This window comes from Mytilus galloprovincialis, chromosome 3 (assembly GCF_965363235.1).
Source record: "Mytilus galloprovincialis chromosome 3, xbMytGall1.hap1.1, whole genome shotgun sequence".
Classification (NCBI taxonomy): domain Eukaryota; kingdom Metazoa; phylum Mollusca; class Bivalvia; order Mytilida; family Mytilidae; genus Mytilus; species Mytilus galloprovincialis.
Genome location: NC_134840.1, coordinates 101,556,398 through 101,573,889, shown reverse-complemented (window position 1 = coordinate 101,573,889; position 17,492 = coordinate 101,556,398). Strand labels below are relative to the sequence as shown.

Sequence of the window (17,492 nt, the reverse complement as noted above, 5' to 3'; positions counted from 1 at the left end):
CTAAAAAAGTATCATAACTCATTTGTTACAAGTATTGATTTATCTCGTTTGACGAGACTCCACTGTAACCATAACATTGTCAACAAGATGGCGGCGATCATGTAGTCCATTTGGAAATTTTGGATTTAAGCAAAAGATCTGCATTCCTTTTAATTTAGCTACAAACTATATATCATCATAATGCCAAAGAAGGGAAAAAAAGGAAAGGGGAAGAAGGGCAAGGGGTATATAGCTTTTAACATAATATAGTCTTTCTAAACAAGACAGAATACATAAATAAACAAATTGAAAGTAGGTCAGCTGTAAATTGTATCACCCTGATAAGTACCCATTTTCAGGTGGTCTGCATATTGACGTTGTAAATAGCAGTTGCGAATCACAATGTGATGCTATTTGTGGAGTGACCAAAGTGAAAGAGTACAAAAGGCCTCGTATAATGGCGGTATTGTGTCAAGGAAGCAGGACAAATCGCCCCACTGGCAAAACGCCCCACACCAAATCGCCCCACTTTCCCCCCAACTCTTCCCACTTTAAAAAAATCGCCCAACTTGTGAAAAGAGATAAATCAATTTTTCTCATGTCAACTCACCCCACTTATTGAAAAAGGTAAAATCTACTTCAATATATATATTTTTCAAGTCTACCAATGCAACTAGCCTCAATACACCTTATCGCTATTTAGTCCATTCCGGGAAAAACAGTCATTTATACAACTTCCTGTTTTAGTCACCGACCGAAAAATGGAGGTCATCAGTAGTGAGCTGAGGGAGAAAAAACTTTAGAAAGTGATCATCAAGAAACTGATATAGTATGATCCACTTTTTTCGAAATTAAAATTGAAGTAAAAAAATATTTTGTTTGAAGTATTTACGGTAGTTTAAACAGGTCTCATTAAAAAGTATCATGCATGGTGAATTGTTAAACAGGGTCCCAGATAGCTTCAACTGGATGAAAAAGTTGTGTAATTTTAGAACTTATCCGGAATGGAATAAATAGCGATTAGGTGTATTAAATGAAAACTAATGTACAACATGTACAAAGAATAGAGAAAAAAAAACCAGAAATTCACCCCCAAGTGCACCAACAGTAAATAAAAAAAAAAACCAGTTGGACATTTAAAACTAAAAAAACCCCGGTTGCAAGTGATTTTTTTAAAACACCCACCTTACCTTAGTGAAAAAAAGGAAAACACTGATCATACAGTTGAAGGATTTCAAATAACAGCAGTTTGATTTTTTAGCACTTCACTAAGGTTTTCATAGGTATTGAAGTGGGACAGGGACATAGATATACATGCATATGTACAACGGGATTGCATCTTTTTTCATAAGTGGGGTGAGTTGGCACTCATAATTCCCTCGTGGTTTATCTGCAGGGATTTTCCAACCCTCTTACTTGGGTCTGAATATGGGCCCCTGTCCCAATGAGAAATATGCTCTTTTTTCCCCAATTTTCAGCTATAAAATTCCTAATTGTACATAGACATCTTTGTAAGGTTTTGTTGGTGTCTTTATGTAGTATTTTGTTTAAAAATTTCTTGAAATTGTTCAGGATTTATGCAATTATAACTTATTCCTTCTCAGAATGCAGAATTTTGCTCTTAATTTTTCAAAATTTTCTTGGGGACCAAATTGCACGCGGCTGGTATGAACTAATATATTTTCCGCAAATCCAACATTTCACGAACTTTTATTCCCAATTGCATGGGCCCTGGGCCTCTTCCCTTAAACACTAGGAAAATCACTGATCTGTCATGAGTGGGGCGAGTTGGCAGACCTTATTTTAGTGGGATTTTAACCCTTTTCATAAGTGGGACATGTTATCCAACCTATTTGCAATGGGATTTTACCCTTTTTCATAAGTGGGGCAAGTTGGTTAACAAGAGTGGGGCCATTTTTTTAGAAAGTGGGGCGAGTTTGTGAAAAAGTGGGGCGATAAGGTGTGGGGCGATTTGCCAGTTGGGCGATTTGTCAAGATGCTGATATTTTATCATAATATGAGGCAGGCATTACCAGTGAAAGGGGATGAAGTCTGTATGTCTTTTTTTTTTTTTTTTTAATTCAGACATATTTTAACTTCAAAATCTGTTAAAAAAGAAACGGAAATAGCGTCATGTTTCCGATTTTGGTTTGTTTGCCAGGGAGAAGTGACTTCTCCCTATAATTTTGAAGTGTGGTGACCCCTGCTGTTGTTAGCGATTTTAGTTGTTACTTTATTTAAGTTATACATATATATATGACGTCATATTCAATGTAAATTGTAATTTTGTAATAAAAGAAACTTGATCATCAGGTAATGTTTATTCATATCAAAGACAAATAATTATTAAAAATGAAATTGGTATAGGTCATTTCTGGAATCATGTCTTTCACTGGAAAAGATCGTTAAATTTGGCACAGCTTTATGACGTCATTTACCAGATTGAAGGCGTGTATGTATCCCTGCTCTATTTAATGTTTCCAGCACTTTCATAATTGTCAGTCTGTAGGGTAGTATAGAAATAATTAATGTTCTGTAAGTACATAATCGTGATTGCTGTATGACTGATCGAGGGAGTGTGACCATCCTTTTAGATTTTGATTTCCCAAATATTTATTGCAATATAAAGTAAACTTTTTTCCCCGTTTGCTCAACATGTGTTGGAAATTTCTATGCATACATTTTTGTCACGTGGTGATGGCAGTCACATGACAGATTTGTCTGAAAACCATATCCCAGAACTGGCCTATTGTGTTCCTTGAGTTCCTATATTTTACTAGACTACTCAAAGTCTCATGACAATGAGGCCGGAAGAAGTTAGAGCTGAGCAGAGTGATAAAGACAGTGGGATGACCGATTATGGTGATAATAACAGGTTGTGGACAACCCACCAAATGAGTAACAACACTTTACTACTCCAAAAAATTAAAGAAATTAGCAATATTTTAATAACTTAGTCATTAAATTTAAAGCTTCAAGTTCAGCCATACTGAATCCTGAGAAATCTGCTCAGACATGCAGACATCTCCAAAGTATGATTGATTTACAATTATCATTCTCTAATTGCAGAAAAGATATATACCCGGTAATAGAGAGTAAATAAGAAATTAATTGTTTAGGCTTCACTAGTATATATTGCTTTCACTACATGACATATTTATTAATTCTTTTCTAATTATAAATCTTCTTTTTGCAGAAAGAAAGGGGGAAAGAAGGGAGCAAAAAAGCAAGAATCAGTAGCTAAGTTAGCTGTAGCAAATTCGAAAGTATGGGAAGCCAAACTAGACATAGCAGAGACTGCAAAAGGAGAATACAGGTGATTATTACAATTATGGGAAGCAAAGATATACAAAGCAGAATAATATCTTTAACAATAATGATATAGTTTCCTAGCACATGACACAATCATGACAGTCATGTTTTGGAAATAACTATATATCTGTATATTATGCTCTCAAGACAAAAAGGTTAAAAAGCTAGAAATATGAAAACAGTTGAAGGATAAAAAGCAAAAAATATAAACAGAACAACCAAAAGGCAAAACAATCTAAAATTAGCTTATGAAAAAAAGAAGACATGGTATGAATCTCAATGAGACATCCCTCTACACAGGCCCAAATGACAAACTAGAAAACTAAAAGCCGGATTTATGTATAAACATGATAAAATGATGAACAGGTTACAGAAAAATATAGCCTGAAGAATTTGCAACCTTTAATGTAAAAAAGAAATTGAACTTTTTTATCATGTTTATACTTATTGAATATATAAATGCATATTCAGAATGATTCAGGTAAAAATCCTTCTTAGTGTTTTCAATAGTAAATGCTTTTGATAATGTGAGTGATACACAGAGTGTGTTATTATTAACTAGTAATATAAACCCCATTTACTCAACATCAGCCAACAAAAATTACAAAAACACCTTGTGCAAACCAGGTTGAAAAAAATCATTTTCATGGATACTTGATTCCAAGGTTATAAGAAATTTTGTAAAAAGGCTAAAAAAAATAGAATTTTCAAGTTTTTTTTAGTAAAGATTCATCTTAACCTACAAAATAACAAGAATATGTCCCTAGTACTCGGATGCCCCTTCAGCATTATCATTTTCTATGTTCAGTAATTTGGAAAGATCATATCATGAGGAACATGTATACTAAGTTTCAAGTTGATTGGACTTCAACGTCATCAAAAACTACCTTGACTAAAAACTTTAACCTGAAGCAGGACAGACGAACAAACAGAAGGATGGATGTACAGACCAGAAAACATAATGTCCATAAATGGGCAGGGTTGGCAAAAAGCCAGGTTTTATGAGTATTGCCCAGCCCAGTTGGAAATACTGGGAAAACCCGGGTTTTACTGGGTTTTAGTGGGTAATACTGGGCAATACTGGGTTATATAAAACACTGATCTGAATTTTATAGAGTATTCAGTGATCAAACACAAATTTTATACATTTAAGATATATATAACCTTTTTTGTTTGTCTGGATTAGTAAAACTGTAAATCATCAAGCAAAAAACTTTTTTTTAAATAAATATAACTCCTATTAAGAATTGACAAATACATGTAAGAAAAATCACATTTAAATAATGTGTATGTACTGTCACTAATTAGTAAGTAATTATTCAGATTAGAATACAGATTTGTTTAAATAATAATGTAACAATAATCAGCCCTTTCAATTCTATAAGTAATAATGGCATGACCCCTTAGGGTGTTTATTTAGCAATATGACAAATGTATGAATGTAAAACATTGGAAATTAACAATTCACTTAAACATTGCAATAATTTTTTTTTCAAAGTATGGATTATTGAAACAATGCTTGGTAATTAACAAGGTTTTCTTAAATGTGCAAATCTAGTATTCTGTCTACATAGGAGGGAATAAAATTTAATTTTTCATTATTTTAGAAATGACTGCCAATGGTTATCTGTATAAAAGTATATATTTAGCTGTAATACTATGAAACTACACCAAGACTTTACTATTTTGTGTTAAAATAAGCTTAAAAAATCATATTGCCCAGTAATGCCCAGTATTTCCCATTTCTGGGAGTATTTCCCAGCCTGGGAAAACCCACCCGGTTTCCCAGGCAGGTAATACTTTGCCAATGCTGTAAATGGGGCATAAAAATAAATAATACCCTGTGAATAAAAAAGAATCCAAAGTATTCCCCAAAAATTGTCAAAAGGTTTTATGGTTGAAGTTGAAAGACCATTTTTTGTTTTACAGTAAGATTAATGCTTGATTATTTTTCAGGGAACATGCTAAGAAACTTATGTTAGAGAATGATCAGCTTCAAAGTTCTATGGTACAGAATGAACAGGAATCTATTGAAATATTTACACTGCTGCAACAAAATGAAGAGAAAAAGAATAACCAGGTCAGTTAATTACTTGTACAAATTCACTATACCTGCTATAGGTGTGTATAATATACATTTTTATATAAACTCTGTTCAGTTATTTGTGCAAATTCTATATAAACTGTGGTCAGTTATTTTTAATATTAATGACTTTACAACCTAGGTGTTAAACATGCCGTCTCAGGTTATGACTTCAATGCGCCCAAAATTTTCAATTCTATCAAATTTGAGTCTTTAACAAATATAATTGAGTTTATTGATTACTGTAAAATATAATAATATGTTGAATAACATATTTCAGATGGAGAAAATGCAACAGTCCATTCGTGAGGTTAAAAAAGAACATAGAAAAGAGAAAGAAAACATTGTGGAAGGTTTCAGTAAACAAATAAATGAGCTGGAGGAAAAACTGGAAGAACGAACACAGGAAGTACATGTAATGAGAAGTGAACTTAAAATGGTGACTGATTTCCAGAAACAGAAAACATCTATGATGAGGGAATTAGACAATGTAAGTTTTTATTTGAATGTTCAAAACTGTGAATATTTCTAAAGTTTAAATATGCTGCCAGGTCTCACATTGCAGTTATATTATTTTCAGTATTAAATAACATGATTAAACGTATACAGATTGGAATTTTAAAACCCATAATAAAACCAGAATTTAAGTGTTTGACCATAATAAGTTTTATCCAAAAATAATTGCTGATTTTTTACACTGATATAAAACAAAAATATGTAATGGAAATGTCTTAATGTCTGTTATATTTAGTTTTCAATTTTAGTGTTAATTTATTTTAGACGCCTTTGTCTTATTACTGAAAAAAACTGTGCCTGCCTGCATTGTAATCAGTAATTATCATTCTAATTTATGACTGAAGAGTTTTAGAGTAGAATTTATAATAAAATGTATAATTATGCATTCTTAGTTAGATGTAATTTTTTTTTCAGATTAAAAATGATATGCATAATGCCAACAGAGACCACAAAGGCACATTGGCTAGAATGGAACAGAAATTCTTTGAAGAAAAGGTATGTCTGAAAAACCTACTTTAATGAAAAATATACAAGATCTGTAAAATCAGGAATCATATTCTCTTTTATCAATAAAAAAAACACCTGCCTGATCATCATAATTGAATTTGAATCATCTATTGATGGGAGGGAAACAACTTTTAATTCAAACTTGGTTAACTTTTCAGATGAGGTTACAACAAGAAGCCAATCAAAAGATAGCTGAATTAGCAGAAAGAGCACACACAGAAGCTATTGCGTATGTATATTTACAGTGATAGTTTATGTTGTATTCAGCCGTTTAACTACAGCAATAGATGTGTGCAATTAAACCTATGTAGTATTCATGTTTCATTATTTACTAAAGACAATGATAAAACTTCATATTTGCATTGAAGAACCCAGATGAAGGGTTATACAAAAAGAATCAACAATTTACTATAACAGGTAAAGATGTCTATGTCATTTGGTCTCTGGGGGACAGTTGTCTCATTGGCAATCATACCACATCTTCTTTTTTTATGATGAAAAGTTCAAAATACTGAAATGATTTGCCAGAAAACTACAATCTATATCAACTATGGGGCAAACTATGGACATACTGGTGTACTCAAATTTGTTTTCAAATATGCAAAAGATAAATGATGGTTTTCACTGGCCACTCTGTTTTTTTCTGTATATGAAATTGACCGCCAATAGAATCAAGAGGGTTGTTTCTGTAACTAATAGAAATGATTATTAATTCTATATGTATCTGATTTTTGTAGTAATTTAGATGAAACAACAAAATCGGTGTACAAGGAGAATGTAAGATTATCAGAGGCTCTGAACTATCACATGAAAGAAGGAGAAGTACTGAAGAAGAAAGTAGCCAGGTTAGACGAAGAAAATGAAAGTTTGAAAGGAGATAAAGAATTAAATGATATGTTGATTCAGGAGAAAGTTACTCAAGTTAAAAAACAGAAAGAACAGATCAGAGAGGTAATAATTGGCGAAGAAGTAAAATAACCAAAATACCAAAGTCCAAGGAAAATTCAAAAAAGGAAAGAATATTGATAGAAAACAATTTTGAACAGCCTAATAATAGAAAAGTTGCATCATTTTGTAATAGTAACCTTTATCATTAAATTGTGTGCCTTTTATTATCTCCCCTTAAACTGGTAGGTATCTCCTTAATATTCAATTCCTGAGATATTAGAAATGACCAGTAAATTTTTCTTCATTTTATACATATTTGATACCATGTATTAATGAAATCATAATCTTTCAGTCAGTTTAATTGAAGTCTGGAGCTGGCATGTCAGTTAACTGCTAGTAGTCTGTTGTTATTTATGTATTATTGTCATTTTGTTTATTTTCTTTGGTGACATCTTCTGACATCAGACTCGGACTTCTCTTGAACTGAATTTTAATATGCGTATTGTTATGCGTTTACTTTTCTACATTGGTTAGAGGTATAGGGGGAGGGTTGAGATCTCACAAACATGTTTAACCCCGCCGCATTTTTGCGCCTGTCCCAAGTCAGGAGCCTCTGGCCTTTGTTAGTCTTGTATTATTTTAATTTTAGTTTCTTGTGTACAATTTGGAAATTAGTATGGCGTTCATTATCACTGGACTAGTATATATTTGTTTAGGGCCAGCTGAGGGACGCCTCCGGGTGCGGGAATATCTCGCTACATTGAAGACCTGTTGGTGACCCTCTGCTGTTGTTTTTTATTTGGTCGGGTTGTTGTCTCTTTGACACATTCCCCATTTCCATTCTCAATTTTATTAAACTAACTTTTACATGCTGGTAAATGTGGAGGATTATTTTTCTATTGTATTTTACTTAACTAGAAGCAACATTTCAAAGTTCCAATTCAAAACATATTTTAATTTTAGTTACAAGAAAAGGTTGAATTATTAGAGAAATCACTGAGTCACATGTCTAGAGAGTTTGACACTACGAGGAAAGACTTATTAACCAGATCAAGAATAGAAAACGAAGCTTCCAAAATAGAGATAGCTAAATTACAACGTGTGATTGAACTGAAAAATAAAGAAATGAACAAAGTGAAACGATTAGCCAAAAATATTCTGGACCAGAGGACAGAGTTAGAACGGTTCTTCTTAGAGTCATTAGAACAAGTACGAATGGAAATAAATGCTAATCAGTAAGTAGTTATATCTCTGACAGAAGTAATGTTATTATTATGCTAGGAATATCCAGCATTATTAACATGGACAATGGCTCTCTTAGAAAATATTGTCAAAGTTTGTGATTGTACAGTGTTCTCCCTAGAAATTTTGGATAGCATCACATTTTGCTTTAAAAAAAAAATAACTGTATTTTTTTTTTAATGTCATTTGTCGCGTCGCGTTGATGCTCTATTTCCTTTATATGTTTTAGTTTATATTGTTCAATTCATAACTGAGAATACAATTAAACTATAACAACAAAAACAGTTGTTTCAGTTTATGTTTTCTTTATTCATTTATAGTAACAGAATTATTTTTTTACTCTTGTGCCAAATAAAAATAAATATGTGGTTTCAGTTACCCAACAATAAGTCAAATGAATGAATGGTTCATTATAGTGTAACCTGTATATATACAAAACTAAATATCTAGTACACAAAATTAACTATTTTTTATTTTATATTAAGTAAAGATAAAGTAGCAAAAAAAATATCAATTTAAAAACTTTTTTTTTTATCATGTTTATGAAATTCATTGTTTCATGGCAATGAATTAGTCCCTGTTGTTTCTTATCTTTACATCAAAATGATATGTATTTTTAACAAAGTTATCTAACAAATAGTCTATTAATGCGTAGTTTTCTCTATTGGTATATTTTTTCTGTTTACTGTCCATCTGTTGTCATTATCGTGAAAATGCGGATTTTTGTCATATCTGATCCGGTTCAAATCCGTAGTTTACACAAAAATGTGCAATGGCGGCCGTAGAAAAATTTACGAAAATGATTCCGAGAATAAGCATTGTTTGATGAGAGATTGTGAATGAATAAGACGCTTTTAATGCATTAAATGAATTAAACATAAACTTAAACCAATTATGATAACTTTTTAAAGAAGTATAAAACTTATTTTAGCTCAAAACCAAAATTCTCACTCTCGTATTCACGGAAGAGAAAGAAAGTATTTTTTGGAGAGTTGCACAAATAAACAACCTTTTTCAAAAAAAAATCGATTTAATCTTTGAAATTTCGTAATACAAAACATAGATTTCGAATTGTTTTGTGATTGCATTTTTCCATGTCGAAATTGATGATTGCAGACACGTGGTATTAGTCATGTCACAAGTGTCAGCTTGGGATATTCGCATCCAAACAGTTATCACCCTGAGGGCAATTAACACCTGGCTATTTAATCTCTTAATTGCCTTTAGTGTCCGACTTAAAGGGATTACAATTAAAGGTGATATATAATTTTTATGATCATAATCGATGATAGATGAAAGTTCAAAATTGAGGACAAGTAAAATAGCATCTTCAAAATAATAATAGCGTCACGGGAATAATTATAGCGTAGCGGGAATTATTATAGCATCACGGTAAAAAAATATAGCGTTGGGGTACCGCGACGCTTAAACAGCCTGGGGAGAACACTGATTGTATGTCAATTTAAAAAGTGACTATGAAAACTGATATGCAGTTATATCAATATTGGGCCCTCATTTCAAAAAGATTATCTAGTTCAATCTTTCAATCTTTTCAACTGTATTCTGTTGTCTGTGAACATTTGTAACATTTATCATTAAGAAAGCTAAACAAGTATCTCTTATCATAAGTCTGTGATATTTGGTATGCAGTTGCAAAAATTATTAACATCTGTCTATGTAAATATAAATATCGATCACTGTCTTGCCAAGGGAGATAATTCCATCTTAAAGTAGGTCATATACATCATGTACACCCACGTTGTTATTGTAATTGTACCTCATTTAAAGGTGACATTTTAACAACCATATTGATATCATTTAAATAATAAAATGTATATAGTATAATATGTTCAATATTTTTTAAAGTAGCATTTTTATATCTGTAGCAGTAAGTATGGAAGTATTGTCTTATTTTTTTTACAACTTTTTCAAGATATTGACAGTTGCATGAAATTAAGATCACTTAAAAAATATTCACATTTATCATTGTAAATTCACAAAAATTTAATAACTATTATGTTCTTTGTCACAATGGATCACAGTGTAATTGTTTTTTAAATTGATATGGATTTGTGTATTTATTTTAAGCGAATATAATTTTTATTTAACTTTACAGCTGTAATTTTCTGACATTCACTGTATAAAGAAAACTTGGCCTTTTAGAGGAAAGTAGTTTTTACGCCCTCCTATGAGAGAACAGTGGTGCATCATGTTTTCTGTTCTGTTCCTCTGTCCCATATCATGCATAAGATTTGTTGTTTATCATAAAGTTGTGATCACATCAACTTGAACCTTACTTCATTTGTTCATTAATAGATGAACTTTTAAGATTAAAATTTCACTTTCAACCCTGATTTAACAGTTCACTGAACAGGAAAATGTGATAGTGTGAAGACTTTACATTCTCAGTTTAAAGGTTAAGGTAAAGGTTGTCAACCAAGAAGTTATGGTCATGTCAATTTAAAGTTTTTTAAAAGTACTGAAAATCTCTCATTTTATAATTTACACCCAATGTTAATTTTCCAATATGAATTATTTCAGAGCACAATACAGACAAGATGCCCAGAAAGCTTACCAACAAAAAATGTTGAACGCTTACAGTGGCAAGGGAGATTATCCAAGGATTAGGACATTCAATAGGTCAGACCAGAGTACCAATAACGTGTACTCAGATTTACAGGCTGCTGAAAAAATGTAAGTACCGGAGATTACATCTTATTTTAGCATATTTATAGTTTATAAGTAGATACTGAATTAATTATTCTGCTAAAATTAGCATGCAAAGAAGCTATTTAGATTACATACTATGCACTTTCTTTATATTCAAACTCTAACTAATAATTATATTGCATATATAACTTTCAGTTTACATATTGACTTAATCTCTAGCTTTATGGAAATAATGGTATATGAGGCATATAGTGTAAAAGAAAATAGTATGGAATAAGTTTTTTGCTTTAAGGAAGTTTTCTGGATTCGTGATCAGGAACACTCAAACCCAGACATTTGAAACAACAGATGAGTTCAGAAAGTTTTGCATGCATTTATTATTGAGATTGCTAAACAAAGGACATAAACATCAGATTGATTATTTTGTTTTCAGATATTAATAAACATAAAAAGATGTTGACAAATTTAAAAAACAAAGTGCTTTATTTTTCTGAAAACTACATCAAAATTTCAATATAACAAAACATTGCAAAAATTTCTAAATTTACTGTACTGTTCTTTCATGCATGATTTAAATGTAAAAAGTGGTTATCTTCTGGTATTTTACTGTTTATTACTCCAAGTGAAAAACTGTCAGTACAATGTATTTACTTAAATTTTTTTTGTCGGGTTGAAGCAAAACAACTCAGATTTTTGTTTGTATTGCTATTTTTCATGAAAGTATTACCTAACAATCTCACAGAATATATGATAATTTATTTGATTTGATTTATTTGTATACAGAAATATAGTGTATGTATAGATTTGTTGTTTAGTGGTTACATATTTATATGTCTGCATGGATATGGTTGATTTTGTAAACACAAGACAAAATAGTTTTTGATATATTTCTCCTTACTGATTACACACTGGATATTTTAGGACTGCACTTTTCTTACACTGCAGACAATCTTTAATGTATGGAATTGTTTGATAAATTTGGGAACATCACTGAGAAAACATCTTTTTGCTAGATATATTTTTGGTTCTTATTCCTTAAATATGTGTATTTGTTAGCGTTAGAAAGGGGCACACATTTTAGTATTATTAATCATCTTAATTTCACATAATGATATATAAAGGAACAACTTACTGTGTTATATTAGAAACTTTGCCGAATAAGCTGGCAAAAATGAATGAATTGTTGAATTTGATATTCAGCTGTATTCAAATATGATACAGTCATGGTGACTTCATTGTAAAGGTGTAATACCACCATTGATTTTCCCCTATTAGTCTTTGTTAAATTTGCACTTTTCAAAAAATTGTGCAGAATTTATCTTTGTTTCAAATAAAGAAATACTTGGCATGAGTAAAGTTTTATCCTGTCCAGTTCTATAGAAAAAGTTTCACATAACATTTCATTGCATATAAGAAAATAACCATCATTGTAAGTTAACCAATCAAATTTCTCCCCTTATTCTATCTGTGTACAAGGTTAATAGACTTATTAAGAAGGGATATAATTACGATACTGTTATCAAGTCATTAAAGATTGCATATTTTGGCATTAATATTGAGTCACTGATAAGGTCTTTGCATCGGAACTAAACACATTTATTCTAAAAACAGTTGTTGGCATGACACGGGTTATGTTCTTCTCATATATGTTATGATGGTATGATACTAAACCCCTAACGGGAAGGATTGTGCCTGATGTTCATATGATGAAATCATAATCTTTCAGTCAGTTTAATTGAAGTCTGGAGCTGGCATGTCAGTTAACTGCTAGTAGTCTGTTGTTATTTATGTATTATTGTCATTTTGTTTATTTTCTTTGGTTACATCTTCTGACATCAGACTCGGATTTCTCTTGAACTGAATTTTAATGTGCGTATTGTTATGCGTTTACTTTACTACATTGGTTAGAGGTATAGGGGGAGGGTTGAGATCTCACAAACATGTTAAACCCCGCCGCATTTTTGCGCCTGTCCCAAGTCAGGAGCCTCTGGCCTTTGTTGGTCTTGTATTATTTTAGTTTTGGTTTCTTGTGTACAATTTGGAAATTAGTAAGGTGTTCATTATCACTGGACTAGTATATATTTGTTTAGGGGCCAGCTGAAGGACGCCTCCGGGTGAGGGAATTTCTCGCTACATTGAAGACCTGTTGGTGACCCTCTGCTGTTGTTTTTTATTTGGTCGGGTTGTTGTCTCTTTGACACATTCCCCATTTCCATTCTCAATTTTATTAGTCACCATGTAACCTCAAGATTACAAAATTTTCTATAGAAATCACAAATAAAAAATAATGGTGTTTTGAAATACCCAAGACATATGTTTATGACACAGAAATAGTTTTAGACCTACTTTCGTATGCAACCGGATGTGACGTACCATGATTTGGTGGTATTACACCTAAAGGTAGAACTTTGTATGTTAGCTATAGTCACAAATGTAGCACCATTAGCAGAAATGTTGTCTTCAATTGGGGAATACATTCCAACAGATAAATCATGGACATAAAATAAGTTGAAGTGACCCCTCAGCAATTGTACGGCTGTCCATTAACAATTGGGGTACACAGTGCATAAATAAGTATTCATTAGTTTAATATTTCTTAAATCAAAAGCTGCTTTACAGTTCAAAACTTTTATCACAAATATAAATATATATATATATTGATACTTTTATATATATTTTAAATGCATGTTTACGATTAAATATACCATTTTTTATTTGAATACTAAAAGCTGATAATTTATATAATTAGAAACATGTTTTATGATATTTTAATAATAAGATGAACTAAGATTCATTTTGAAATGGTATATTTAATTTCTTCACTAGAGACAAGTCAAAAGTCTTCCAAGGAAAATAAATTTTGTAGTAGTTTCTTTTCTCAATTTTATCTTTAATATTCATAAAAAGTTATTCATCCCTTTTTGTTAAATTGTGTAATATTTGACGGAAATCAAGAATTTTAGTTTATATTTTCTGTTAATAATTATTTTGTTGGTAATTAAATAGATTACTTAGTTTACCCAATTGAAAATTATTTAAAGTGTACTTATTTGGCAAAAGAAAATATGCATTTATATATAAGTATTAAAGTGTTTGGTCCTTTTAAATGGAAAAATAAAGTAAATGAAATATGGAAGACTTTTGACGTAATGTGTAAAAATAAATGCATGATATCTGTAGTATATTGCCTTCAAACCTAGAAATAATTGTTACTTATCTTCAAATGTAGAAATAATTGCACGATATCTATAGTTAGTTATCTTCAAATGTAGAAATAATTGCACGATATCTGCAGTTTGTTATCTTCAAATGTAGAAATAATTGCACGATATCTGTAGTAAATATTATCTTTAAACTTTTTTCTACTTTGTGCTTCTCTTCAATCATTATCAGGAAAAAAGTCAAGTAAGTTTATCATGTAGTGTTCTTGCTTACTGATTAAGGCTAACAGAAAGTCAACAATGGGGAAGACAAAGATTGGGACGGGAGGGGGAGTAAACTTGGTGAAAAGTCATTGAGTATATCATTTGAAAGGAAGCAGATCACCTCAGGACTTATTTTGATTTATTTAACTAATATATTGTTAGCTAAATGCTGTAGTTTGCATTGCCTCTATATATATTCTCTATTCTAGTACAATTTGTTTTCAATAGAAATTTTCTGATATTTACTACTTTTATTACAAATCATTGAAAAATGGATAGAGCATAATAAAGAAGTGTTTTAGTTACTTCTAAATTCTGAAAGCCTTGATATTTGATTTATTCTTTTTTTTTTGGGGGGGGGGGATTGGAATGTGTTTAGACGAAAATCCATTATGAACTATAATTGAATTTCTGTGATTTAGTTTTGGTGCTAGTGCTTCATTTCCATTTTCTATATACTGAAAATTCTGTTTTCTTTTGGGAGTTATATTAAGCATTCATGAAAACAAAACATACTTGTATTAGTAAGTGCAAATAACCCAAGATGAAAAAAAATTAACTTGTGATAGTTTCTGTGAATTTTCCTTTACAAAAGTATGACACTGTCAACTCATTACAAGTTTTAAGTTGGTTTGAGGGTTGTAGACAAACAGCTTACAACATTAGGCAGCTTTAAAACATCAATTTCAGATCTAACTTTACCTCAACATTCAACAAAATATCACATTTGCATTTGAACTATGAACTAATTCAATCCTTTAATCCCTCTACAGGTATGATATTGGTGGTAAATGTGATGTCAGTGATCTAACATGGGAACAGAAAGAGAAAGTTCTGCGATATCTGTTTGCCAGGATGAATGGGAGTGCCAAACCACCAAATCTTCCCAAGGCACCACCTCTGCCTGCTATAGATAGAAGCCAACAACTCAGTATCACTGGGGGACAAATGTATGTTATTGTTATATTGATCATGAAATAGGGGGAACACACACTACTGTGATATACTGATAAAAATCCTTCTACTTGATGATTATTCTACTGATTTAATGATTTTGTCTGTCTACATTTGTTGTTATATTGATCATGATATGAAAATAGGGGGAACACACATTGCTGTGATAAACTGATAAAAAGCCTTCTACTTGATGATTTTTCTACTGATTTAATGATTTTGTCTGTCTACATTTCTGTCAATTGTAAAAGTAATTCAAAAGCAACTTCGTTTAAATAAAATTGATTTAAGCACAAATATTTCTGAGAATGATATTCATTATTTTTTTAATAAATCTTTGCATGAATCCTCAATATACTGCTTTATTAAGTTATAACTCTGTAAATGATTTTTCACCTTGTTTTGTAGGCCTGACAATTCTTAGATTTTAATCATGTTTTTTTATAAACACTGCCAGGATTATTTTAGTTTACACACTTCATTCTAACGTTCATAAATGTGTTGATAATTTTTTTCCATGTTTTGTAGGCCTGACGAGTCTAAAGATGAAACATTCCTGACACAAACTAGAATGGAAGAAGCTGAACCGGTTGGGTCTTAAAGGGAACACATCATTTACTGAACATTTACTGACTTGTGCTTTTTATGAACCAATGTTATCTATCTTAAATTGAAGTGATGTATTGATACAATCTTTTAAAAATAGAACAGAAAGATTTTGAGTGTTTCTTAAAGAAAAGAACACCATAAGAGAGAAAATAAAGATGGATGCTGTAATAAAAATCTTGTTTATACAAATGTTATGCCTTTAATCTACTTTTGTGTCAATGTATGGGGATAGTATGGAAGATGAATGGGAGTTGAGTACTTGGTATAAAAACAAAAATATATTATGTTACTTTTTGGGTATTCTTTTTGAGGGAAAGACAAACAATGAAATATTTGCTTAACTGTGACGATTTAAGTTATCTCCCCTGGTCATTAAGATCAAAAGATTGTATATTACCAATTATACCTGGGTATTGTGACTGATGTGTACCTTTTCTTGTCTAAAATAATATCCTATACTCATAGATGAAGAAGATAACTATAATTGTACACAATCAAAGATGAAAAACATTTTTTTTTCATCATTGAGAGGTGATAAAAAAAATTGTGAATGTTTGGGTTTATATCTTTTTTATGTAATGTTAATTATGAAAGTTGAATGTGGAGAAATGTTCAGTGAAATGGAGCAGATTTTCTGTAAAACTTAGGAATGAATGTAACTGTTTTGTATCTTTTTTGTCAACTGAACTTTAGAAACTTTTAATTTTTGTTAACATAACTATAAAACTTGCCAGAGTCCCATAGAAGATGGCATTTTTAATGATACTTTGCCTCGAGACATCTCTTTTACCTTTATATTAAGAACATCTACTTGATGTAAGTGAATGCCATATTATTATTGATTTGCCCAGAAGAATTGCTATTGTGTACCTATTCTTTAGATTTCAACATTCCGTCCCAAACAATTACTATAGTGATGATGACAATTATGCCTTAGATAAATGTGATAGTTTAAAATTTTATTTTTATCAGATGTCTATTTTATTTTTGTTTTTATGTGAAATCTGTGATAAACATATTATATAATTATGTCTTTGTTTTACTTATTTATTTCACCCATACAAATGTCTTGATATCTTTATCAGACACCTGTCGATGATGTGATTTATAAGTATACCAATTCCCTGGTTCATCATTTCAGATTATGGGATTTTTAACTTTCATACTTGATGTAATATTCTACTCCTAATGGTGTCCTCATATGACAACAGAGACTATAGTAAGTGCAAAACATTCTGATTTATCTACACTAGAAATATAAAAAAAAATGTTCATTTAGTAAAGTTAACAAAACAAATGATGAGACA

The 17,492-nt window shown here is 30.9% G+C and overlaps 1 protein-coding gene across 1 annotated transcript; it reads left to right on the top strand.

Moving 5' to 3' along the window:
* Window positions 1–66: 66 nt before the first annotated feature.
* Window positions 67–17,213, top strand: LOC143069567 (basal body-orientation factor 1-like). The gene is made up of 11 exons (XM_076244266.1): window positions 67–224; window positions 3,176–3,295; window positions 5,248–5,371; window positions 5,655–5,864; window positions 6,305–6,385; window positions 6,556–6,626; window positions 7,135–7,348; window positions 8,249–8,520; window positions 11,069–11,221; window positions 15,396–15,572; window positions 16,105–17,213. Exons 1-11 carry the CDS (start codon window positions 181–183, stop codon window positions 16,175–16,177), a joined length of 1,539 nt encoding a protein of 512 aa, XP_076100381.1. The 5' UTR covers window positions 67–180; the 3' UTR covers window positions 16,178–17,213.
* Window positions 17,214–17,492: the final 279 nt, after the last annotated feature.